At 45.5% G+C, this 25,918-nt stretch overlaps 1 protein-coding gene across 13 annotated transcripts in view; it reads left to right on the forward strand.

Annotated features, from left to right (window-relative positions):
* The window catches only part of PLS3 (plastin 3), a 49,631-nt gene that overhangs the window by 8,119 nt on the left and 15,594 nt on the right, over window positions 1–25,918 (forward strand). For 3 of the 13 annotated variants that reach the window (XM_021548362.3, XM_021548367.3, XM_085570592.1), the window contains exon 2: window positions 21,080–21,166. In XM_021548362.3, the coding sequence (XP_021404037.1) occupies window positions 21,100–21,166 (67 nt within the window). In that variant the 5' untranslated portion in view covers window positions 21,080–21,099. Of the gene's footprint in view, window positions 1–8,336; window positions 9,383–10,414; window positions 10,550–10,828; window positions 10,853–17,946; window positions 18,005–21,079; window positions 21,167–25,918 lie in introns of those variants that run through there. The other 10 variants (XM_085570585.1, XM_085570591.1, XM_085570583.1 and 7 more) reach the window with 8 other exon arrangements.

Raw genomic sequence — 25,918 nt, forward strand, 5'->3', positions numbered from 1 at the left:
TGAGGGCAAGAGGCTGACCAGTATCAGGTGTGGTGATCTCATTCCCCTACTGCCTCTTGGAAAAGCCATGCCTCAAACCCAAGTTTCTTAGGCAAGTCTGAGTGGTTGGCCATGGGATAGCAGAGGGAAGATCTGAGTGTCTCCTTGCCCTGGGCATCTGTCCTCTGCCTCATGAGCCTCAAGTGTTGACTTCTTGTGTAGTTTCTTTTGTTTTCCACTGTGCTTGGCCATGCTTGGTGGGGCAATGAGTGAGTCCTTTTCCAGGGTGGTAGGGAATGCTGCTGGCAGGCTCTGGGCAGCTCTGTGGGGAAAGGCAGGATGCAGCTGATCCAGGATCTGGAAGCAGGCGGTGCTGCCTGGCAATTCCTCCAGCACAGCCACAGCCTTTATGGTTGTTTAGGGCAGGGGTGGGAATAAATGAGCAGGGGAGCGTGATGGGAGGAGGGCAGGGAGACTCTGCCCAGTGCCTGTTCCATGGCTGTTAATGACTAGCCTGCTCTGTGTGCCTGGTTTACATGACCTTGGTGATCAAAGGTCTCTCTGTAATCAGGGAAAATGCTGCCTTCTCTTCAGTTTTTTAGACTCTGCCTTGGCCTGTTCTGTTTCTGGTAATTCCATTCTAGAGTAGATGGTAAAAAAAGCTTAAAAATGTGAAATATTGTATTGTCTCATAAAACCTTTGTAAACAGACATGAAACTGTCTGTAGAAGGACACTAGAAGGATTTTATTTCTCCCAAAGCCTAGGGATGAGCTTTCAGTCTTTGTCTAACTCAGTTGTGCTTTTTGCTTTGAGAGTCAAGGGGCTGTTTATTTGTATATCAAATTCTTAAAGTGGAAAAACTGACTGCTTCTGTTAGTTCTTTACTACAGATTTTTTTTTTTTTTTTACACTAGAGGAAACCAAATTTTTATTGAAAATATGCTAGCCAGGCTGTTTTAAAGAATTGTATAAATACAGGAACTTACACAAGACAAAGTGAGTTGCTGCCCACTGCAGGGTCAGGTCAAGACAAGGAAAAACCTGCAAAATACCAACTTGGGGAAAAAGCATAAAGAAGATCTGATAATCTGGTAGATGAGACAGGCTGTGCAACATCAGAAATGCTGCTGGCTTACATCAGTGTTTGCCATACCAGCTGCAGAATGGGGCTGGGGCTCAGATGCTGCAGGTAATCTTGCCCCTGGCCTGTGTCCTGTTAGTTTTGTGCTTCTGCTGGAGTTTTGTGTGCTAGAACTGCTTCTCCTGCCTTGTGTCCAAATGATGAGACTGTCTTGCTAGGGGGAAACCAGAAAGAATTGATTGCAGAGTTTTGGGGGCATCCTCTGAGATTGCTACTTAGATTGTTGTCTCTTTGAGGTGGTGAGAAATGAAGCTATAGAAAAATCCCCATTGTTTTCTCTTGTTTTTTTTTTTTTTTCTGATGGTTGACATATGAAAAGTATTTCTATAGTAAAAAGCAAATAGGAAGGCATGTGATTTTGCATTATATCTGTGTGGTTTATTTTTTACCAATATTTTTGTAGTTAAATTAGGGGCTCTCCAGACCTGGATGCACAAGATGTTTGAAATTCATATTGCAGACCTTGGATAACAGAAGCTTGTGTCCTATCTGGATTAGATGGAAGGTGATGTGCAGTGGGCTGTTCCTGGAACAAATTTGCACAGTCACCTGTGTGCTATTTTAATGTTCTTCCTTGCCTGTTGTGTTATCGGAAAACCATAGCTGAAATACTTTTTTTTTTTTTAATGTGCTCATTCCCTCAAAGTACCTTTTTTTGATCAGTTTTGGTTTTTTTTGATGTTTGTATGGATCTTTGCCTCAGTGATGTTGCTAGTGCATGTGGTACTCTCTCAGCCCTGGTGGCAGAAGCCCACATACCAGGACTTCTGCTCCATGGATTCTGGCCAAAATAACAGGGAAGGGGAGTTGCTGATCTGCCTCTTCCACTCTCTCTTCTGTACTACAAGGTAGAAGAGTGTCCTGCTCTACTTTCACAAACAGTAGGACTGAACTCCTTTCCTTTGACTCTGCCCTGCTGGGAAGGTCAGGAACTGGAGGAGGTCCCGTGGGTTTTCAGTCTCTGTCCTTGTTTTCATGGAAATTCTCGGTGCAGCCCCTCTCTGCAGATGAAACTGCTGGGCAAGTACCAAAGTTCTCCGTCTGTCCAGTGCAGAGCTAACCAAGTGGAAACCTAAATTCAAGCTACCCATCCCTGTAATTGGCATTCATATTTTGTGAAGCAGTGCTTCAGTTGGGTCTCAAAGATCATAAATTCTGGGTCCTTGTTTATGCTGCCATTGCAATCTTGTGCTCCTTCCTGCTAATCAGCCAGGAGGGGTTTGTGGAGTTGTTTGGGTTTGGAACAGGGCTGTGGTTTTGAGATTCCAGGATGCTGAGTCTTGTCCCAGGGACTGGCTTGGATGTTCTCTGGCCTTGGAGCCTCTGAGCAGGCTGATATTCCAGCCCATCCCTGTTTTCCTTGGGCTGAACCAGTGTTTGCCTTCTGCTATAACTGTTGAGCAGCTGCAGTGCTGTGGTGATATATACACATATATATTGTGCTATAAATGCTATAGTTAAACATTTCCTTGACCCAGCACAGAACAAGGTGCTTGTTTCCAGCTGGTCACAGAAATAAAGGAAGTGAGTTCCAAAACAATATTGCAATTAAGCTGTTTTTTCCTGCATTTTGCACAGAATGTTTTGCCTGAAGGAATGGATTGTGAGGACTTTATTTTAGGGAATACACAGGGTGTTGTGTTTGTATATAAAGTTACCCTGTTGTGATTGGTATTGGGCAGGCATTCAGGGACAAATTTGGCCCTTGCTTTTAAGAACTGTTTCTGAGATAGCAACATTCTGAAGGTCAGTAGAGAATAAATGTTTCTCAGTGCTCTTGGTAATAATAAAATAGTTTTTGAATCCTCACTTAGAATTCACCATTCCATATGGAGAGAGGGGAAACCAGGCCTTCTGAAAACTGAAAATACTTTGAATAAGCAGCCTTAATGTCTGACCTAAACTTTAGCCTGTTCCTTTCTGCACTGTTTGGCTGAGGCTGGGACTTAGCTTTCCTTGGGGACATGGATGGGAGGTTCCTGTGCAATCCTGCTCCTGCCCTTCTTTTGCCCACCCCTTTGTAATGTTCTTGTTGATGTGATTTCCAGCTGGGCTCTTGCCACTGTATTATATAAACCAAATGCTCAAGCAAAGGCAGCATAGTCAGACTTCTTGCTGAAAACTTGAAGAATTGACATTGTTTCTGCCCAGCTAAGAAGCTCCCAGAAGTTACTGTAGATGTGCTGGATGGATGGTAATGGCAGTACCCAGCCTACATTTGTTAGATCCGTCAATAATGGCAACAGCTTTTATTTCTCTCTCCCCTTCTTTCCCTTTCTCTAAGTAGTATATACACTTTTTCTGGGTTATATAGGGTTGTTTTAGTTGGTCCCTTTGGTTTCTGTGTTCTGAAGGTCTGTATAAAAAGAGTTTTGAAAGGCATGACATGAAGTAAGATTCTGCCCTGTACAGTCCTTGAAACCTGCTGTTATGCAAGAGCCTTTACAACCAGTACCAGTCAATTATTTGCTTCAGCAATTAAAGCTCTTGTGCACTGGTTTGATATCAAGTTGGCACATAGCAAGGCATTGCTCTTTCTTTAGTGCGTTGCCCTTTCACGTGTGACATTCACAGCTGATATTCTTGCTCAGCATTTGGACCTCTTTGGTGTAATCCATGTTGAACCTTGTGGTGTCATGGCTCCCAGCTACAGATCTACCTCTTCTGCCTGAGCTCATGCCTTCTATCAAATGCCCTGCCTTGTTTGACTTTATGTAGGATTGGTAGATGTTTGGTTTTTGGTTTTGTTTTGTTAACTTCTAGGATGAGGGTTTCTTTCATACAATTCATAAAGCATTAAACCCAACAGCAACAACAGACTAGAGAATATAAGAAATCTGTCAAATCAAATACTGGCTTCACAGCACAGAGATCACTCTGCTACTAGTAGCTTTTTTTTATGATCTGGAAAATGTGAGATGGCTTCCTAATTAATAGTGTAATGAGCTGGTGAAGATTGCGCTCTAAGAACCTGAAGGCTATGGGTGACAACTGACAGTGTGTGAGAGTGGAAATCTAGCTCTACCCTACCTTTCTACATATTTGAAAAGAGTGCAGGAGTTGTGGGAGTTGCCCCTGGAGTTACCCTATCCAGTGATCCACCCTATAGGAGACTTTCTGTTGAGGTCTGAGATCAAATGAGTAGTTTGAGGGAAGCCAACAAGTGCATGAGCTAAAAATACCAGAAAAAGCTTCAATGCCTCTTGAGATTTCAGGCTAGTTTCAACACAGATGAACTTGTAAGCCCCTTGGACAGTATGATGAGCCATGTGCCCCTGGCAGGATGCCCAGGTGAGATTCCAGTCCCTTCCTGGAGATCCTCCCTGCCTGGGCTGGGTGTGTGCTGCTGCTGCCCAGGCTGGTCAGTACCTGAAACCTTTCTGATAGTGGGAGCTCACCTGCAGATGTCCATGGGTTGTGTGGGACTGAGGAGCCACCCAGTGGCAATCTCCCACTGGCCAGGAGTGGGTGCAGCAAACTGGTCTGCACAGTGGTCAGCAGTTGGCCAAATGTCCATTTGCTGGCTGGAGCAGGCTGGGACTGCAGAGATGTAATCTCTTCTTGCATATAGGTGTAAGGTATTAAGCAGTTCCTGACCTCTGGTTCTGCATAATTGCCAGTCTTGCTACAGTCGAGGTATTTTACAAACCACATCTTTTTAACTGTTGTAGCTTTATTTTGAAGATTACACCTATTTTATTAGTATCTAATAGAGTCCTCCTTTAGGCAAGTCCCTGGTGGTGTTTGGCATTAGAGAGAGCTCTTGTTTTCTGTTGACTTTTTAAAAGTTGAAATGAGATGCAGTGCTTGGCTTTGGTAACAGTATTTATATTTTAGTATTTAGAAAGGGAATCTTCTTAGGGGTGAAATCTGGCTCAAGTAGCTGAAAACTTTGCAAAGGTTTTTCTGCTGCTCAGGCTGCAGAATATCACTGATAGAAAGTTAAAAGGGTTATGACAGACTTGTATGAAAATACGAACCTGTTCTAAACAAATCTGTACTCCTGTAATTTGCATTGTGCAACTGTTTGTACTACAATTGTTTTTTTTTTTTTGGTGCTTCTTAAAGGTTTCTTTAGTGTATATTAAAAGACCTTCAAAGAATTACATCCCTATTGAATGGCAGCTTTTCTATATTAATACATTCCATGAGGATGCAGTCCACATGGAGGCTTGTATACTTCTTAATTGTAGATGTGTCTAAATTGAGTGTTGCTAAAAATGGATCAGAACAGGTTTCCCTCTTCAGAAATACTGCGTGAACAGTCGCTTGTGTTCTGCAGTAGTGCAGTTCTAGTGTAGAATAATACTATTTCCTTGAGTAGTGACTGGGGTTGGATGGTTATTTAGAGCATGTTCTCCAAGAGAGCAGAGGATTGCCTAAGTCATGGCAAGGACAGACTTGGGTGATGGACAGAGCTGGCAGCTGAGATGAAAGATGAAAAAATATGTTTGTGCCTCCAAGACCCTCCTACCAGACCCAGTGACACTCCTTCTCCAGGGGCCTGGTCCGTGGGGTGTCTGAGCTGGTTCTAACTGGGATGCTGTGCTAACAGGGGGCCCTCTGCCCATCTTCCTTGTGCTGATGTCCATTTGACCCCTCGGCCAGCCAGGGTGGGAGGACTGAAATGCTGAGGAGAAGGAGAGGGACAGGATGGCCTTTGGAAGATGTCAGGCCTGCCTGGGTGCAGTTTTACTGTGTCAGGGCATTTTCTCTTCCCATGCTTCAGTCACAGCCATCAGGTTTCATCTGATGCTGTTGTAATCACCCAAAGTGCTTTCTTTGTGATGGTTGCAAGGTGCCCTTCGTGATTGATTGGATGGAGCTGCAAAACTGGCTTAAAAATATTCTGCACTCCAAGTTCCTTCCAGTAGCTTTTCCTGTGGCTCAAATGTGTAGCAGACAGCATGGGAAAGTGCCTCAGGACTGTGATGCCCTGCTCAGGCCTGCAGGACTGGCCAGAGAGATCCCAAAGGCGCTGCAGACTCCTGCAGTGTTTTCAGTGCTGGTTTCTGCCCGGGGAAGTGCAGCTCATCTGGCAACTGCTTTTCCAGTGGATGTGCAGAAAGGGTTTCCAGGTAATCCCTTAATTTCTTTCTCCATTAACAAAAAAACCCTATCCAATGCTAGACTCCCCATGGCCCATGATCTCCAGAGAATAAATTGTTCACTTTTTTTCCACTTATCCCCTCCCCACACCCACCTTTTTTGTCTTTTGAATTTAATAAAGTGGGTGACTCAGTACTAAATATAAAGCCTCCTGCTTCCGGCATCATCTGCCTGTGGCTCATTTCCTGACATCAGTTGAAGCCTCCCGATTTCCTTATGAAAAAGCAAGACATGAAATGGCCTTTGCGCAGTGATCCGGGCATACTTGTGGACTTTTTTGGTGACTGCTTGGCTCCCTGATCTAAGCTGTGAATAATTAGCTGGTTAATTGCTAAGCTGAGCACTGGTGGAGCACAGAGTAAATCAGGCAAGTCCTCAGATCTGTTTTGCACTGCAAAATCATACTTAAGTTTGCAGGCATTTTTAAAAATAAAGATCAACTTTCAGTCCCTCCTGCATATGCAAGATTTTTATTAAATAAGCATGAGCCTGACTAATGTCTTGCTTTCTTCCAGATGACAGGCTCGCTGACAGAGCAGCTCAGGAAGCTTTTAAGGGGGAAATCTAGCAAAGATGGACCTGTTTTTTCTTTAGAAAGACTGATAAACTGAGGAGTTAAGGTCAAATGCTTGCTCCTTGGCTGTCACATCTTTCCATAGCTGTTTACATTGGTGGGATATACACTGCCATTGGCTGGGACTGAGGGAGAAAGCAAAAAGTGCATAAACTCTCAATTTGTATCAAAAAGCACAGGTGAGAGTCTATCTGTTTATAATTGAATTAAAATCCTTACATTTAAAAGGGATTGTGGACAGAACTGGAGGAGGGGAACATCTTGCACATGGTAAATGGTCACTGATGTCAGTCCAAAACGGGCTGGAGGCTGGCCACTCTGCTGTCTAAAGCCCTGGCTCATTGAGCATGGTGTGTTTTCTCTGGTGAAGCAGACTATTTAAGTTAACTGGTTTTCTCTTTCAGTTAGGTACTCTTGAACTTCTCCCCCTTCTCTCTCTTTCAATTTTTTTTTTTTAAGGAGAGGGGATGTTCCTGAAAACCCTTGATTTGCAGCACCAGTGCAGGCAGAGGCAGGACACTGAGCCACCTTTGCAGCTCCTGAAGGTTTGCCAAGGTCTGCTGGCAAACCAGCAGATGCTCTGCTGGCTCTGGGATCTCCTAAGGCTGCTGTGGCCCAGCCCTCTGGCCATGGAGGTTTCTCTAGCATGGGATGCTGAAATGGACCAGCATGTCCTATACTCTCATGGCTAGTTGACAGTGGGACTGGCTGTATCCTGGCAAATAGATGTTTTAGGCAGGAACTAGAAGTACCAGCAGTTAAAACCCATCCCAAAAATCACTGGGACAGATGTAGCATGCCCAGGGACTCGTTCATCAGTGTGGATTTCATCACCAGTTATCTTGAACAGCTTCCAACATTAGCATGGTATGTCTTGGCGTTAGTGAGGAAAACACTACTTCTGGAGTGGGCAGGAAAACTTGGTGTCCAACAGCAGATGGTTGTCGTCTTCTGGACTCACTGGGGAGAGCAGTGGGCCTGCACAGCCCACAGTAGCCAAAGGCCAGCACACTGGACGAGATCTCTTCCCCCCTAGAATTTTGCCACAGGGTCTGATCTTGAGGGTTTGTGGTGAAAGATGACTCCTGCATTTACCCTTTCTGCTCCCCTGTCACCTGGGAGGCAGCAGCTGCCACTCCCACAGCCATCGCTGAGTACCTTCTGGAGGGCAAATATGTATTAGTGGCCTCCCAGTGAAACTTGGCAGCTGTGGAGGAGATGTCTCCCCTTGCGCAATGATCTGCTGGAGGAATCCTGCCAGTGCTGGAAGCTCTCTTTGTGCATAAACCTACATCACAATGTTCCATGCAGGGGAGTGGATGTGTCACCTGAGCACCTCAAGCACCTTTTTCTTTCCTTAGAGGCTCTTTTTAAAGCGGGGAAAAAAAGGAAAAATACACTGGTATACTGGCTGTAGCAAAAAAATTCCTATTTTGGAAGAGTGTGGGGAGTGGTGTGAGACTAGGCGTGCCGAGGAAGTGTGCTGGGAGTGCCCGGGGAACTGCGCGTTCGCTGCCTGCCGTCACCACACCACTCCCTGACTGGCGAGCTGAGTCTCGGGACATGACGTGGGGATGAGTGGTGCTGGCACCACCGAGGTGCTATTTTAGGTTTGACTGTAATTGCAGGTTGGACCGCCAGGACTGGATTTTGGGTATTCACAGAGCAGAGTGCTCTTAAAGCTCTGGAAAAACTGGCTATCTCTGATCTTTTGCAAATGTAGGAGATGGGTATTTCACGTGCACTGTGCATCAATTGAACTCCTTGTGGTGGAGCCACTGAGGACCTGTGCTAGCTGGTGACAGGGCAGGGATGTCCTCTCCCTCTCAGTCAGAGGGAATGATTATACCTGATTGCCTTGTAGGATGCTTTACACATGCCTGGAAAAGGAATAGTGGGTAAGCAGAGGTCTGAAGAACCATGGGCTGGTGGCTTTTAGGCGTCTCCCTCTGCAGTGCCAATCTGCCACCTGCACACCTCAGGTGCTGCCTTGCTGTTCCAGAAACACAGATGACAGAGACAAGGAGAGGAGGCTTTTCTTTTTCCCCAAAAGCATACATTGCTTGTGCAATGGCTCTGCCACTGACAGAAAGTCACAACCTAGTTTGGAAGCTGGGCTCTGGCATGCTCTCCCCTGGAGCTGTCAAGCCCCGAAGCCTCCCTTGCCCTTACAAGATGAATTTATGCTGTGCAATATACTCAGATGTAGGATGGAAAGTGGAGACACTAAACTTCACGAGATGAGTTGTTTAATTTTTGTTGCATGATTGCCCCTAGACTTCAGAGGATGGATGCAGTCCCTGGTTTTGGTCAGAGCAGCCAGTTGGGTTCCCTGCGCTCAAAGGTGGATGTGATGCTGTAACTGGCTGCTGGTGCAAGTCAGAGCAGAGTTGAATTTGTTCTTCATTAAACCCTGTCTGATGTGCACTTGGCCTGGTCTCCATGGACTGCAGAAGTGTTTATCCAGTCCAACTTCTTTCTTTTTAAATTGCAGCTGCAGTTCTGGGCATAAAACCCTCTATTTTGGTTTCCCTGATGTTTACCATCCTGAGGAAGCTGGCAGGCTGTGGGTTTGAGGTTAGTTTTTTTGTTGTGTTTTGTTTTTTGGAGTGTGTTTTATACCTCTTTTGAAACTTTACAGCTGGAAGCTAAATTTTCAGGTGATACCTAAGAAGTAGTACCAGGTAGCGACTCACTTTCCTCGCTGATGTAATTTTTTAAAGAGAAACAACAAAATAATCACCCGGTGACCATAGTGACCATAATTTTTAGAACAGTCATGAGTTCTTCAAATTTTTTACTAATTCAAATATTGTGTTTATTAGTAAATGACATCTTTTCCTTTTAGCTACGGAAATGCTCAAGCATTATGGACTTAACATGAACAGAAATCTCTGAAATAAATGATTATAGTTTGGAAAGCAAACTTAACCTTTCTGGTAATTGATTCTGCTCCTGTTCATTGCATCAGCAGCACACAGTACATGATGTTTCTGTTGCTTGTGTCTTCCTGGCTAGCAGCAGATGTCTGTTCCTGTTTCATCTAAGCAGACAAGGATTAATTGCTGAGGTAATGCAATATATTACAGTATGGGCCAGCTCTGAACTCTGTATTTAATTTAATATAATTTATTCAGATAATTTTTAATTTTTTTTTTTTGTTTGTTTGTTTTTGTTTTTGAGGAACTATGAGGTGAAATAGAAGGCAGCATCATCCTTCAGTGCAGACTAAAACCAAATAGGTCTGGATCCTTGTATTCTGTGAGCTTCTGGTTGTTTCAAAGACATCCATAAAATAAGTACATAAAGCCAAATACAAGCTTTGTGTTGCTGTTTGACCGGACACGCTGAGAGCTTAGCAAATCAAAATCCATTTGTTTTAAAGAGTAAAGAGCAGTAGTGGGTTTTTTGGTTTGTTTGTTTGTGTCTTGTTTTTTTATTAATTAAAAATAGTTTGCTTACCTGAAAGCTCTGTATCTTACTGCTTCCTGATCCCAAATTCCAGGCAACAAAAGAGCTGTTTTTTTGGGGAGAATCCCCTGTGGGTGCGCCGTGCTCACGGGATGCTCGGGCCGCTGTCGCGCATCTCTTGGCGGCGTGACCGCATCCCTGGGAAGCGACCTCCCATCGCTGGGCGGGGAGCAGGAGCGGGGAATGCTGGCTGCCCAGTGCCGGGCCGGGGGCGTGGGAGAGCTGCTCGGGCCGGGCCAGGGAGCGATTCGCCTTCCCGGGAGGAGAGGAGCGGTAAGGAATGCCGAGGATTGCTGAGAAATGCTGGGGAAGGTGTCCCGGCGCGGGCTGGCTGCACGCTGCCAGCGCTGCGGATGCGGGCCCGTGCCAGAGATTGTCCTGCAACGACTTGTTTTGTTTTGCTTTGCTTTTCTCTGCAAAAAGTCTTGTGATTCCTCCTGCTGCAGTAGATAGAGGGAAACAGCTGAGGGCAGAGCGAACTTCAGGGTTTGGTGCGTCTAAGTTCGGAGTTTCCCAGCGCACCTGATGCGTGCGAGCAGCAGCGGCCGCGGGTCCGTGCTTCGGGCAGGGCTGAAGGTCTGTCTGTCTCCTCAGAATCCGGAACGCTCTTGTTCCATCCCAGCCTGCAGCAGGCTTTTACAGAGCAGAGCTGCTTAAACTTGCATGGTGAAGTGTTAAATATTTAAACCTCTGTCTTGCAGAAAGTGCGAGGAGCTCCGAGTGCTTTTAGGGAATGGCTGTAGGCTGCTGGCTGTGGTGGCTGCTGAACTTTTTGGGGCCTTTCACCTGGAGGGGTTGGGCTCTGAATGCTGCCCGGCCATTCCAGCTGGAATGGCATGAGGCATTACAGGCTGGCAGAATTTAATTTCCTAACGGAGGAGTTGATCTTGCTTGCTGTGGTTTCTGGCTATACCTGATGCTGGAAGCCAATGTAGACCCTCTCTAAACACTTTAGTAGTCACTACTAGCTTAAAACACTTGCATACCAGTACTTTTGATTATTGAATTGAAATGCTGATTTTTTTTTTTTTTGTTCTAAAAACTTCATTTGTCTGCAAACCTGTAAAACACTTCTAGTATTGCTTTTCCACATCCCAATTTTGTTTGTACTGAATGTATTGCTCTCAGGTTTTGCTAAGTTATGTTTTATTGAACTGATACTATATTATCTCTTAGCCAAAAGGCTGAGAAGAGGTATTTTACCCTGCATTTATTCTGCAAAGCATCTGTCTCTAAAGAATGATTTCCACAGCTGGAGGACTCTCACAGCCTCCTGAAATTCAAAGTAGTGGTGAGGTTGCATGCTGTTTACAGTGCATACATCTCTTTAACCACAACATCTGTCCTAGGGGTATTGGGCACTGGCTGAGCTGGGAAACGGAGGGAGAAGGAGGAGGAAGAGGAGGCAGAGCAGCTTGAAGGGACCTAAGGAGAAGTTAGTGCTTGTCTCCAAGAGTGCCTGATGCATTTTGCTAGCCTTGATGCTGGATGCATTTTCCTAACCTTGAAACCTGCTAATGAGAATGCATTTTGTGGAGGTTATTGATGTTTCTCTAAAGTCCAAGAGCTTGCCTGATCCTGAGGTTGTGACTGCTGTCTTTGGCTCCCTGTTGCTCCTCCCCATATTAAGTTAAATTATAGAGAAGTGTGTGTATCACCCTGCAGTTAAACTAAATGTGATTTCACTGTCATTGCAACCTCCTGGGAGGCAAAGCCAGCAGCTTTCCTTCACTTCTGGCCATTTCCCATTAATTTTTCAGATTAATGTTTCTGATTTTGTGAAGAGTAGATAGGATCTACACCATCTATTCTACAGTAAATAAGTGGTGAATTTACAGAGATTTTTCCTACTTCATAAGCCACTAGGACAGCTATGTACTGACACTGATTTATTGCAGTCTGATGTTGTTTTCTTGCTCTGAAACAAGTTAATTTGACTTCTTTCCCTTTTTCCCAAGTGCTTTCTAAACAAGTTCACAGACAGCAGGGGAAGGATGGAAGATGGTTTTTCTTTTATCTGTGCCTTTTTCTAGTTAGAGGTCTGTTACTGAAATTCCTGGGGTTTAAGACACTTTTGAAACATAATTACAACACTTAGGGTACGGTTTGTAGTTTCTAGTGTTTTGTTTCTTATTTAAGAAAACATGAATTGACATATTTCTGAATGTTTATCATCTGGGCAGCTAGAATTTCAGCCTTGGCTGTACTCTTTCCAGACAGCTCTGTTTACCTTCAACTGATTAAGCAGTCTGCAAACTGGTTGACCACAGCTGTACCTTCTAAAAGGTGGCACAGAACCCACCCTCCCAAAATTGATAGCTGAAACTCCCTGTTGTCCAGCTTGCCAGGGATCAGCACCATCATGCTGGGTGTTTGGCTTGCAGGAGCTTGTTTGCTGGTGTTGAATAAGCAGTGACTGTACTGTGATTTAATTTAGGGATCTGGTTGATTCCCCCACCTGGGCGCGGGGGGAAGTTTAACAGACTGAGTAATGCTCCTTGTTTTATTGTGGCACACTGGCTATCAGTCCCTCTACCTGCCAAAGGTCCTACCTGAGAGCAGAGCTGGAGGTGCTGGGGGGATGGAGAGTGTTCTGGGCTGCTTGGGCTTTGCAGGGCTTTAAGCTGCTCCTGAGCCAGGCTGCAGGCTCAGGTCTGCAGCCCACCTTGTAAGGGGTTCTTTGGGAATCTTGGGAAATCAAGAGACATGTGCTTAAAGCATGTTGAGGGTAACCTGCAGGTCCCAGAAAGCAGGTCCAAATCACTTCTGGGGAAGAAAAGTTGCTCAGATTCAGCCTTGTGAACTTCATTCCTTCTTGCTTATGCTGGCAGGGAACCCACTGTCTTCTACTCTATTGCTCTGAGAGTCCCCTCATAAAATGAGGGATGCTGAGTTTTCACAATGGATGGTAAGAGATGGGTCCTTTCTTTAAGACATTTATGGTTAAGGTACAAAATAAGCAGAAGGAAGTGTTAATGCTACTCTTTTTTTAGGGAACTACGTAAGAATAAGAATTACTATCAACATAAGAATTTCCTGAGAGGCTTGCATGACTTTTCTGTGTCTGAGCCAGGAATTTAAATGAAGCCTTCTGAGTTTCAGTCCATTAGCGACACCTGACTTCAGCCCCCCTCTCTTTTACCTTCTTGCACTTAAGTTTAAATAATCTCTGAATGTTGTTTGCTTTTGCAAGTTCCAGGTAGATGAGTGTTCAGCTCTTCCTTTCCAGAGACGCCTTGAAAGGATCACCTGTTCCATGTTGTACTAGCTAGGTAATGAGAATATGATCTTCTGTTTCCACTGACATGAACAAATATTTCAAAAGTTAGTTAAGCCAGTCTAGTGGGTTATGATTTCAAATGTTCTCTAACCCTGGAGTAGCTGCTCTCCTAAAACTGGAGGTGTGTTAAAATGCAACACTTAGTAGGAGTATTTGTCAAAAAGGCTTTTAAGGATTGATTCAGTGGTGCCTTGAGCAGTATTTTATCTGTTTTCTCTTGTGCCCTGTATATCATAAGTACTCTGTAGACATGTGCAATAGATTCTGAGCAAGGTCTGTGTGCTGTAGCTGTGAGCCTGCAGCATGATGGGGGTGTGTGAGTGCAGCTGGTCTCCTCTGTATCCGTCCATCCATCCATCCAATCCACTTGGCCCTGGTCTTCCATGACAGGAGCCTTCAAGGAGTGTAAGGTCTGCAGAAAGCTTTTAGTTCTTCTTCCTTCCATTTGAGTCTCACAGCAGTTTTATGTTTCTGTTCAGCCTCTTCTGGTAGATGAGAGTAACCAAGCATCCATCCACTCTGCTCCAGGATTTCATCTTACCCCTTAATGTGCATCAGAGGCATCTCTGGCTCAGAGGACAGGGATGTGTTGGGGGAAATTTCACTGAGGGCTGGAGAAGCTTTATTTTTTCCTTTCCATGGGCAATTGGGGTGGAAGCATTTGTGTTCTTCTGACTTGTGCTTCCTTACAGCCTCTGGGCAATTTGTTATCATCCTTAGCTGCTTTCTCTCTTTCTGTTTTCTCTTACCTGTGAGACAGAGGGATTAGTGTACTTGAATCCCTGTGAATTTCTGTTCATATCCCCAGCTTTCAGTATTTAGGATGCTGCTGTGGAGGACATGGCTCTCGTGGGCTTTTATCAAGGGGCTGATTCCTATTTGATGCTGTGAGCAAGTTTGATGCTGATTTTGGGTTTTCTCTGGGTGCTGGCTACAGTTCAGTTCTGATCATGCTGATCATTATCCAGCCCTGACCACACCCCAGAGAGCTTCTTTGGCTGTGCAGGCCTGTCAAAGGCATGTAAATTGGCTGATGGCTCAGCAGTTGCTTTTACTAAGGATTTAAGATGATTGAAGCTAGTGAATCTGGTTCTGTCATGAAGGGAGAGAAAACACTTGGACCAGCATGCCAAAGGGGAAGGATCCCAGGCTGTCAGTGGATGTAGGGGTAGTGTTTAAAGTCTGAGCAGAAGGCATAGAAACAGTGATTTGCTGCATTTTTTTCTCATATTGTTGGAGTGTCCCTGCCTCTCTGCAGCCCAGATCCCTGCTGTGCATCTACCCAAGTGCTGCTCAGAAGAATATCTGGTATCACTCTGGGCAGGTCTAGCTAGGAGAAACTGAGCTTCTAACCTGGATTTGCTTGTCTAGAGGTGGATACTCCATTGAGACACGCCTCCAAATTTGGAGAGAACCTCTGGCAAGCTGAGAGCAGTGACTAACTCCAACATGTGTGTCTGCTTCTGATGGATTTGGCAGATTTTTCCCTTGCAGCAGTGGTGAATTGTGCAACAACTGGAGCAAAGTTTCACAGTCCACTCCCAGGTGAACATAAGCATAGCAGGAAACTTGACTCTCCCAGCATGACAGTTTCAGGAGTCTGAAAGAATATAAAGCAAAGCCTTCTAATGGGACTTCTGCTGTTTTAGAGGTGCTTCAAAAGAGCAGCTGGAGGTAATCTCAATATGGAATTGGGATGAAGTGACCTGAAGGGTGCCTGTGCAGTGGGAATCTCTATCTGCAGTCCTGTGTCCTTTCCCTGTGGGCTGCATGGGTCAGTCAAAAGGTGTACTGTGTGTAAAGGCAGTAGCTTGAGGGAGCTGGAGAGCTGCGTGGTGTAAGGTGGTCAGTTCAAATAGTCAGGCAAGCTTAAAGTAATTCAGAATTAAATTGAATTTATGCTGTTGGTCTTGGCCTGTTGAGGTGAGCTTTTTGGTGCTTTGCAAGAAAAGCTGAATTTAGAGTGAAATAAAGCTAGATTTGGCTAATGGCTTTACTGGTGTTAGAGTACAGTGGTGTTCAATAGTTAAAGCATTGCAGACCTGAAAGCAGAGCTGTAGATTCACTGAGCCTGACATGTATGGGGCTGGGAAGACTCTGCTGAAGGGAACATCCACAGATGAGAGATGCAGCCACTCAGCCGAATCTGGCACCACAAAGCAATGCCTGCTCAAAGCATTGTGTGCCCCTCTCTTCCCAAGGCAGGGAAAACAGTTCCCTGAGTGGATAGGAGCACCACAGTGATTGTGAGCACAAGAACCACAATTGTGCAAAGAGCAACACCAAATTGATTTCAGAATCTGCATCATCATGCTGATAGGAAGGGGTTAGACACCACCATGGTGGAGGCTCTCTGGATGGAGCAGCATCTCCTGATGACTGCTCTTACCGGGATGACATCTATCACCAAAGTGTGGTGAAGGTCTGGTTTCAGCCTGTACCCCTGACCAGTGGCTGTCTGGAAGGTAATTGTCAATTAAAAGTTTCTGTGCTTCCATCAGCTTGGTGTTTGCTAATAACCACATCCAGGGTGTGGGTGCTGTCTTGTAGGAATTTGATGAGCAAAACACTGTGGTGAGCATTTGACGAGCACACAAACTGATTATGAGCAGGAGAGGATGGATTTTGTGATAAGCTTTCATTTACAGGCCATCAATCCCTCAGCTCTCCTGTCTCCCTCCAAAGCACTAGAAACTATTTACCTCGGAGGACCCGTCAGACCAAGTCTGTGCACTGTAATGTCCTCCTGTTGCTGTCAGGTTTGGGACTCTTGTCTGTAAAACCCCAAAGGCTTTGCTTGGACTGGACAGTAAATGCAGCCATCAGAGCTGATGGTGGAGATGGGAGTGGGTGTGTCTGTGCCCTCTCCTGCCTGCAAACATTTCCAAAAGCAGCATGAGCCCAGGCCTGTGCCTGTGGAGGAGGGTTCCTGCAGTGTCACTGCAGCATCCTCTGCAGCTTCCAGTCACCTGGGAAGGGATGCAAAGAAAACTCACACTTATATCCCTTGCCAGTGACTCTTCCCTCACTGTCCTGAGGGTGGCTGTTCTGGACTGTCCTGGCATCTCTGGAGCTTGGGGAGCCCTTTTGGGATGGGCACAATGCTGCTGGCTGCTTTCAGAAGGGGCTGGGGAGGGTGAAGAGGGGTGTGCACACAGCCACCCCACTCTTCGATGTGGCTCTTTCTTGGCAGGGACCAGACCTTCCTGCAGAACAGGGAGGAAAAGGAGCATTAGGTGAGCCACAGGACGCCTGGGGGCTGGATCTTGTGTCAGCTGAATCACCTGGTTTCCTCCAAATTGGCCAGGCAGCTGTGTCAGTGCCCAAGCCCCAGGGCTCTGGCACTTGCTGTGGTTGGGAGGGGACGAGTGCCTGGCTGTCCCATTGCTTATTCCAAAAGATATATGCTGGGTTAGTGGTCACAGGTATGTGGGGTTTGGGTATTTTTAATTAGCTAATTCTATCTGACTTGCCTTCTGATGTCAGGAGCTTTTGTCATGAAAAGGGAGTAAAACCACAGGTTCCTCAGAAACGAATGGGGAATGCATGTGGAGTGAATCACTGCTCCAGACTAGGTCTAGCTCACTTGTGTTGGATTTTATTTTTATTTTTTTTTAGATTGGATGGAAATAGGACATAAAAATACCTTTTTGTTGACTCTTTAATGTGTCTCTGCACTGGCCTGTTTGAGTAAACAAGTTGATATTGTTAATCAGTCATTGTAGAGATATTAAAGTAAGGCAGGCCTGGAAGGGATGAAGCACTCAGTTTTCAGAGTAACATAGAGCTGCTAAGAAAGTAAATGCTTCCATTTGGATCAGCAGCAAATTCCAGCTCTGTTTCTGTTGGAAGTGTTCAAGTACTGTCAGGAAATATTTGGTTGTCATGTGCTTTCAAATTTGAATTAATCTGCCAACTTTCAAGATGTACAAATGGCTGAATATCTCCTCTTCAGTTTTCTACCAATCCTCTGTAGGATGCAGCTTCCACGGCTTCCCCTCTTGGGGAAGAGTCTTGAGAACATTTTCCTCTGTGCTTGAGTGTTTTTAAGTTGCTGTCTGAGCAGTTAATCCATCCAAATATCCTGGTTAGCTTCTGGCACTTGTGCTGGAAGTGCTGAGTGCCTCAGCAGAGGCACATCTCCAGTGACAGCCCCTGCAGTGGCCTGTCCCCAGGTGGCTCACAGCTGTCAAAACACACGCTGGGACAGCTTTCCTTGACCTTCCCCTACTGCAGTTCTGCAAATAAACTAACCCCAGTTCGGTGACTGCAGTGTGTTTAGAACCTGTAAAATTTGTTTGCACAGGAACTTTATACAGCCTGTCTGAGGGAAGGAGTTGATATTCCAAAACCTGACTTGTACTTAAAACAGCTCTGCTCTGTATCCCAGGTAGTCTTCAGAGGACAGAAAGAGCTGCACTGTCTGCGAGCCACGCTCTTCTAGGTAGGTAGGTGCCTTTGTGCATCCGTGTGTGACAGAGCTGCCCTTGCTTTTATTTTGTGGGGTGAGGGATGAAGGCAGGATGAGGGATCTGGAGCAGTGATTGCTTCCTTGTACACTTTGTTTATCCGTGCATTGACTGATGGGCTGTCAGCCACCAGACTAAAACTTTTCTCTTGTTCTAAAATGGGTGTTTAAATGTGAGCTGGTCCCTGCCTGTCATACCCTGGTGGAGGCTTCCTTGCAGCAGGAGTGAGTGTGGCATGGCCAGGCGTGAGCAGCGTGGTGCGTCCCCACAGGGCTTCGAGTGAGGCAGCTGATGTGTGATCCCTGTGCCAGTGTGATAAAAGGGCCTTTTATGTCCCACAAGACAAAGCCTCTTGTTTAAAAATGCAACTGGATTCTGAATGCCCTAGACTCAGCTATTAAAAACAAACAATCATAAAAACCCCCACACAAGAAGAACAAGAAAAGCTCCCCTGCCCCCCAGCCTAGTGTCCCAATGATGGTGTAATACCTCTTCATTGCAGAAAAGCTCTGTACAATTGCTTTGGGAGCTTGTAACTTTGTGGCCCACTAACCTTTCCATAGACTGTTTTGTTATAAAACCCTTTCCCCTTCACAGACAGCCCTGACAAGGTCAGGTGTCTGCTTTTTCTCTGCTGATTTTAATTCTTCCTCCCTCCTCTCAAGCAGTGAAACAGAAGGAAGAAGTGATATTATAAAAACTGAGAGTGAAACCTGTTTTATGGATTGAGCTGAACAGTTTAGGGACTGGAAGGAAGATTTTTTTAAAGTCAAGACCCATACAAACAACCGTAGGGCATATCCAGAGCATAATATTTACTTGATAAAGTCAGAGCAGCATTTTTAAAAGCTCTTGTCTTATGGTGGTGTTTGCTGCTTCTTTTGGTGTTAAAGATGTTAGAGATAGCAGCAAATTAAATTCCAATTAAGTGGTTATGTGCTTTGGGAAATCCCTTTTTAAGGGAAATCCTTGTGGTTTGAAAACAAATTGGTGCAAATGAGAATCAGGAGGAGGGCAGAACTTGTGGAGGAGCTTTGGTTCAATTTTCAGTGTTTAGCTCAGCCTCTCCTGCCTGGCAGCTCATGCCACCTGCCTGCATAGCCAAATCTGGCTCTGCTCTTGGTAGCATTCTCCAAGTGTTTCTGTCAGTTGTGAAATCCATCTTTTGTATCATGCAACAAGCTTGCTCTGAGCTGATTTTCTTGCTAAGCAACTCCTTTATCCCCTGGAAATAGCCAGGTTTTGGTGGCACTGAAGCTTGGCTGAGGCACCCATGGGAGTGCTACTGGGAAGGGGCTGCTCCAGGAATGGAGAGATCCCAGACTGGACATCAAGCAAGACAGTGCTGCACACAGCATTCCTGCATCTTGCAGGGACCTGCATAGTAGCATTGCCTTGGTCAATTAGCCTTTTTACTGTGAAAATGTAAAAAAAATTGTGAGAATTTTTTTCCTCTGTCAGTCACAGCACTTTGCTGTGATTCCTCTCTCTGCCCCATTTTTACAACCTGAGCCCAATGAAGTTTGTTGGCTTGCTGTTGATGGCTTTTACTGACTGTTCAACATCTTCTTGTGCCTGCTAATGCTGGGAGGTGGGGTCTGAAGTGCTTTCCTTTGTGTCTCTGCAGTGATGCAACCCTTGTTGACTTTCTCTGCTGTGAGCACGTCTGAGCTGCTTTCCCAAGCTGCCACACCTGCCCATCGCTCTCATCTCCAACAACTTCATTTTTCCAGACTGAGTGAAGTGTTACAGAAAATGAATATATACAGCTACAGGCAAACTTTTGTTCTTAAGTTATGGAGTGCTTGTGAAGGCAGCTGGGAATCTCAGACAAAAGAGGGTTGCTAATCAGAGCACAGGCATTTGTTAAACTGAGCCTCCTGTTGCTTGAGCCAGAGCCAGCCTGTTCAGGATCCTGCCTTCTGACAAAGTCTGTAAACCTCAATCTACCCCTCATCCTTTTGCTTACAAAGGAGGAGGCAGCTGTGTCTGTTCCCATAGGCAGAGGAGGAACCTTTTATTTCTCAGCTTCAGGATTGTAGTGAGCAATGTGGGAGCTGGAAAATCTCGGGATGCAAATCTTATTTGAAGTTGCACCAAGCCTGCCTAAATCCCCATTACAGATCCTGAGCTAGAGCTAGCAGTGATGTTAGAATATGCTTATCAGTGCCTGTGTCTCTGCTCCTTGTTGCATCAATCACTGCCCTCATGGTCGTGTTAGCCAGAGTGCCACCAGGGCATCCATGCCCTGTCACGACTGTCTGGGTTGGGGATGTGTGTAGGTGTCTTTCTCCCATCCCTGTGGTGGTACCTCCTGTCCAGGCTGGCTGGGTGGCACCTCATCAGCACTTGGAAAGGAGGATGATGGCAGATGGGTGGAGGAACTCTGTGCTTCATCCTCTCTGTTTCTTAAACACCAAGCAGATCCGATCCAAGTGGAGTTTCTGTGAACTCGGGTTTTCACTGTTTCTCATGCCTGCTGTTCTGTGCTTGCTCATGGTGCTTCTGCCATTCAGGGCAACAGTGGCCATGCAAACAGCCTGTTCCTTGCACTTCTTAGGAGTCTGACTTTGGGGAAATAAGCAGGTGTTGATTCAAGAACAAGCTATTTCCTTTTTGCAAGCAGTACCAGGTTTACTACTTTGTGCCAAAACACCCTTTTCATATACTGTTCAGAGTCTTTTATTTGGGTTTGGTAGCTGTGTGCTCTCAATATTTTAACACTGGATTCTGATTTTGTTCAAACTTGTGGAAAATCTCTGGAGATGTGAGTTCTGACCTACAGAATACACTGACAGCAGGTACCTTAATATGTGCAGAACAGCATAGTCATAAAATAATATACAGAGCTAAATATTAACAAGGCTAATGGGCTTTTTGACTTGTTAAAGAGTGCATTTCCCATCTCTGAGTTTGACACATCTGTTTTCTTAGTGGAAATATAAACGTTCTGGGGAACTCTGACACTGGTACTGATTGTTGCTATGCTGCTGTTGGAAACTGTGTGTTGTTGAATGCAGGCTGCTTCATACAGTGCTCTTTTTCTCTCTTTAGGTACTCCCTAAATTCATGAGATGGCCAACACCATGCAAATCTCCAAAGATGAGCTGGAGGAACTCAAGGAGGCTTTTGCTAAAGTTGGTAAGTCACACCAAGGAGGGCACCTCACTCCTGTGTGCTGCACATTTGAATTGGATTGATCCCACCCCTGTGATGAGCAGCAGTGCCAGCAGGATGTGGGCATTCTGCTGCTCTTGTGATTGTCTCTGTGCCAGGGAGTCCCTTGGCAGCTTAGTTGCTTCTTGCTTGTGACTTTGGCCAAGGAGCACAAAGGCAGGGATGAAGGCAGTCTGGCTATCAGGGAGCACTGGCAGACAGCCTTGCACTCTTGCTCCAGGGTGGGCTTTGTTGCTTTCTGATGGCAGAAGAAATATCCAAACAGGTTTTGCATTGCTTTGGCCTTGGCAGCACTTCAGGGCTTGCACAGTGCTTGGTTGTGGTGGCGTTGGTTTGGCAGAGTGGCTGAGCTGTGTGCATGGTCAGTGTACGTGCTGCGTTTCTGGCTTGTGCAGGTGCATTTTGGGGCTCGTAAGCAAAACCCAATTTGTTTACCTGGCCCCATGGAGCAGCTTGTGGTGATGATCAGTGCCTTGTGCTGAGCACACTTCCATTGCCCTCTGGTGGCTCCATCTCTGCTGATCTCCCTCAGCCAGCCGTGCTCCAGGGGCTGCTCTGCCTGCCTCCCAGCTTTCCTGCTGTGCTGGCATTGCTGGAGCCTCTGGCAGGCTGCTTCAGGAATCTGAAATGGGCAAACAACTGACAGAATGGAAAAACATGGTTTTCTGTTGGTTTAGTTTCTTGATATGGCTTACTGAAGGATCAGAGAACCAGCAGGGAGGGGTGGGGTGGGCACTGGAGCGCAGCCATGGGGGGCTGAAGTCAGTGTGTGCAGCTGGGGAACCACACCCAGGATTGGCACTGGCCAGGATCGAGTTGCACAAGTGGTGAGAGACAGAATTTTGTTTTCCTAACTGGACATGGGCATCACTTGAGCACTGGTTATATATATAAAATCATAGTTGCCTCTTATCTGTTTTGGGTGGTACCACCATCTAGGGCAGGGTGGCTGTGAAAACTCTCACTTGCTCAGAATTTCCAGTCTGCAGAGAAAAATGTGAATTTGAGAGGCAACTGATTGTCATGGAGCAGTATCCCCCATTGGATAAGGAAATTGCATTTTAAGGAGTTCCCTCTCCTCTCTTGCTCTTTCGACTTTTACAGCAGGTAGAAGTGACCTGCCACAGATGGAGACGTTCCTTGGGAGGAAACACAGTGTTTCTCTCTGTCTGATGTGCTTCTTAGTGCAGGTCTCAATAAAGCTGGGATGTAGACAGCCTGTTCTGTCCTTGGATACATTTAAAATTATTAACCTCTCTGGAACGTGGTGGTTTTTTGTCATTAGTGTGGGGGAAATGATCAAGATTAGGTTGGAAACACAGAGAAACGTGAGTCAAATCCTGGTTTGTTGTAGGAAACCAGCTCACCCTGCTCAGGAGGTGGGTCCCTGTTTGGTTTTAAATTATAAAGGTGGTGTCAGAACTTAAATATTAATGAAAAATGTGCTAATTATCCTGGACATACCCACTGATGAGATAGGATCTGCTAGTTCTTTTCAGCTGTCTTGTTTTGTGTGCTTTAGGCATGGTAGAGCCCGCAGTCATGTGGGACACACCTGTCAGGAATGTCTTTAATGCTCTCATTCCCTTTATTCTTGCCTAAAGGAGCCCTGTTTGCTGTGGGATATAGAACTGGTCACTGGCTGGGTGACTGCCTTTAACTGTGAACTTCTAATAGCATCTTCAGTGAATGTGAACAGAAGCTGGACTAAGACTGCTATGTAAAATGAAGCCTCTTTTTTATCTCCCAGCTATCTGGAAGCTTTGGAACACAGCTGAGAACCATGGTTATAGCAAAACTCAGCTGGTTGGCTTCTAGGATGTCATGAAGGAGATTTGGGGAGGAGGAAACGTTTCACAGGATGATTTCTGCTCACCAAGGTGTGCCCTGCTCCAATGCACAGCTGGTTGGGCTTCCTGGAGACCTGCTTTAACTCCAGCATGGGGCAAGTTGCTGCTCTAGATGGGTAGGTTGATGGGGCTTTAAAGGTGTGTGTTTGATCAGCTTTTCTGTCTGCAGCTGGACTGGGTTGGTGGAAGGCAGTGAGGTGTGTTACTATGTGCTCTGTCACCACTTGCCTTCCATGCCACTTGAAGGTATTTCCTCTCTCCCATGCAACTGATATGCTGCTCTCTGACAGCCAGCAAAGGGCATGAGTCCCATAGACATCCTACTGCTTATTACAACAGTCCACAGGTGAGAAACCACTGTGGAAGGTTGTCACTAAAGCCAGCTATAGCACAGACAAGCAGCTCCCTCCATCCTATAGGCAGTTATTTCTCTTGGAACTGATCCAAGTGGTAAAGAGCAATAGGGGAAAAAAAACCTTTGTAATGTTTGAAAACAGTAATTAGTGGGGCACTGGAACTGTCTAGGCTTTGAGTGACCCACAGGTTAGTGGGGGAAGAGCAGGTTGCTCCAGATCTCATTGGATCTCTGAATTTGTTCTGTGGAGCAGGTGCCTGTGTGCGTACTTGGCCAAACAGGCACTTCAGAGGGGAGGCGTGGCAGAAAGAAGTCCACAAACTTGCTCTGTTTATTTATCTTCATTCTCATTCCTTCTAAGATAAGCAGAGATAAGCATCTTTTCTGGAAACATGAAGTACTCAAAAGTCAGAGCTCAGCTGAACACTTTGTTCAGTGCTGTAAGGTGGTAAAACAATGCTCCGAAACATTTGCTTAGGGCAAATAGGGATCTGTGATCCTAGTGTGTCCTGCTGAGCTTATGTCCTTAAAAGGAAACGTGTGGGTTACTTTCCCCTTTTGCATCCTGTTATTTAAGCTATTTTAAGTACTCAGGAGGAAGCTGAGCCAGAGCTTGAGGCAGCTTTTGGGATTCATAGCGGCTTTGCTGCACCACCTGCACATGGCAGAGGCCAGCGCTGTGCCTGGCTGCCGTGACGTTTCCCAGCTTTAGCACGCTGGTGCATGCATCTTTCAGTAGAAATAGGAAACTTCAGATGTGCTGTAGTTTCCTTTCCATCAGGCAGACTATAATGAATCCAGGCTGTAGCTTGTCTGTTAAAACAATTTTGCTTTCTTCCATTAGTAATCCTGGGCAGGCCGCCGAACTATTTCATTGGGATAGCTTCTATTTTGACAGCCTCTTCAGCTGCTGAATACCATCTCAGATTTTGTTAGAGAGTTCTGTCTGAAGTCAGGGCCTGTTGCAGGACATCCAGCAAGGCACCATATGGTGGGCCTGCAGTGATGCTAGAAAGTTTTGGAACTGTCTGGTACTGCAGAGGTGGAGGGTTTTTTGTGTTTTATTTTTTTTAAAGTGCTGCTTCTTTGTACATTTGATGCCAGAAGGGGAACAGAGGCAGTAGGAAGGGAAGCAGCTGCCCTGTGGAATAGGGGTCGCAGGTCGATTTGTCATGTCAGGCTTGTTGACATGTTAAGAACAGGTCCATTTTCCATCTCATAGTCAATCACTACTTGACTCTGCTACCAAGCTGAACCACAGGCCAGCACCACTTTATGGTAAAACCAGCAGTTTTAACACTCAAATCTCCCCTTCTGTGGCCAAGAAGCTAAAACTTGAAATGAGAGCATCTTCAGTGCAAAACCAGTAACTTGGTGTGTGGTCTTACAGCTAAACTAACAGACCTGATTTACTTGTAATTCTCACTCCCAAGTGTCTGGCACATAGAAGCCCTTTTACTCTGTGAAGTAAATCAGTATTAATTTTTTCCCAGAATACTATGGAAGAGTAGCTTATACAAATGGGTGTTTGGGATATTGTTAAGAGTTGCAAGAACTTAAGTCCTGAGTGAGGATCAAAGGTTATAGGTAAGTTAAGGTTGTCCTTCACACTTGATTTTGTGCCCTTTGTCTGAGTCCAGTGCAGCCTTTCCTGATGGGTAAAATCTTTCTTTGTGCCATACTCCTGACCTATGTGAGCTCCCTTGTGAGTGTGCATTTCATGTGGCTCTTCATGTGGCAGAGCTACTTTTTTTTTTTCTTTCTAGTGAGTAAAGGTAAATCTTTGAACTAAGCACAACTGGAAGACTGGGAGGTTGCTGATTGCAGGAGTGAATGAAACCAAACTGGGCAGATGTTGACCCAGCTTGGAGTAAATTCCTCATACCTGCCCTGCAGGGCTTCATATGTAGAGCCAACCTCCCAATAGGTTTCAGCATCTTTTTATCTGTGTGTCCCTTATTGGAGTTGCAGACTTCGGAGCTGGGTTTCCTGATGTCTCACCTAAGAGGCTTCTGCCTCATTAAATATCATATAAGGTTTTATCCCTTCTGCATCTGAATAGGCTCAGACATAGCACATGCAAGCCTGAATCAGAAGCACTTCCGAGTGCTTAACCTAGACACATCAGGAGGAAAACCTTTACCAAATCTGAATCAAAATTGGATCCTGTCAAGAATACAATTTATACTTTGAAGTCTTATTTTCTCTGTCCTTTGCCTGCTGCTTACATCTACCCTAACATCTGGGTAGCTGTAAAACTTAGATGGTGGATTGATTGGAAGAAGTGATGAACAGATGTTTTTGGGTTTACCTGCTTAATTTGGCAGCATGCTGGGGGATTTTGGTTGGTTCAGTCAGGCACAGGCAAAAGCAAGGGAATTGGCTGCAGGCTGAGGGTGAAAACAAAGTTTTATTTCAGGTTTGTAAGCCCTGGAGATTAGGAAATCCCTTCTTGACTTATTTTCCTCACTGGCTGTAAGGAGGGGAAAAGATGCATATTATAAAGTCAGA

The sequence above is a fragment of the Lonchura striata genome, chromosome 4A (genome assembly GCF_050655825.1).
Source record: "Lonchura striata isolate lonStrDom1 chromosome 4A, ASM5065582v1, whole genome shotgun sequence".
Taxonomy (NCBI): Eukaryota; Metazoa; Chordata; class Aves; order Passeriformes; family Estrildidae; genus Lonchura; species Lonchura striata.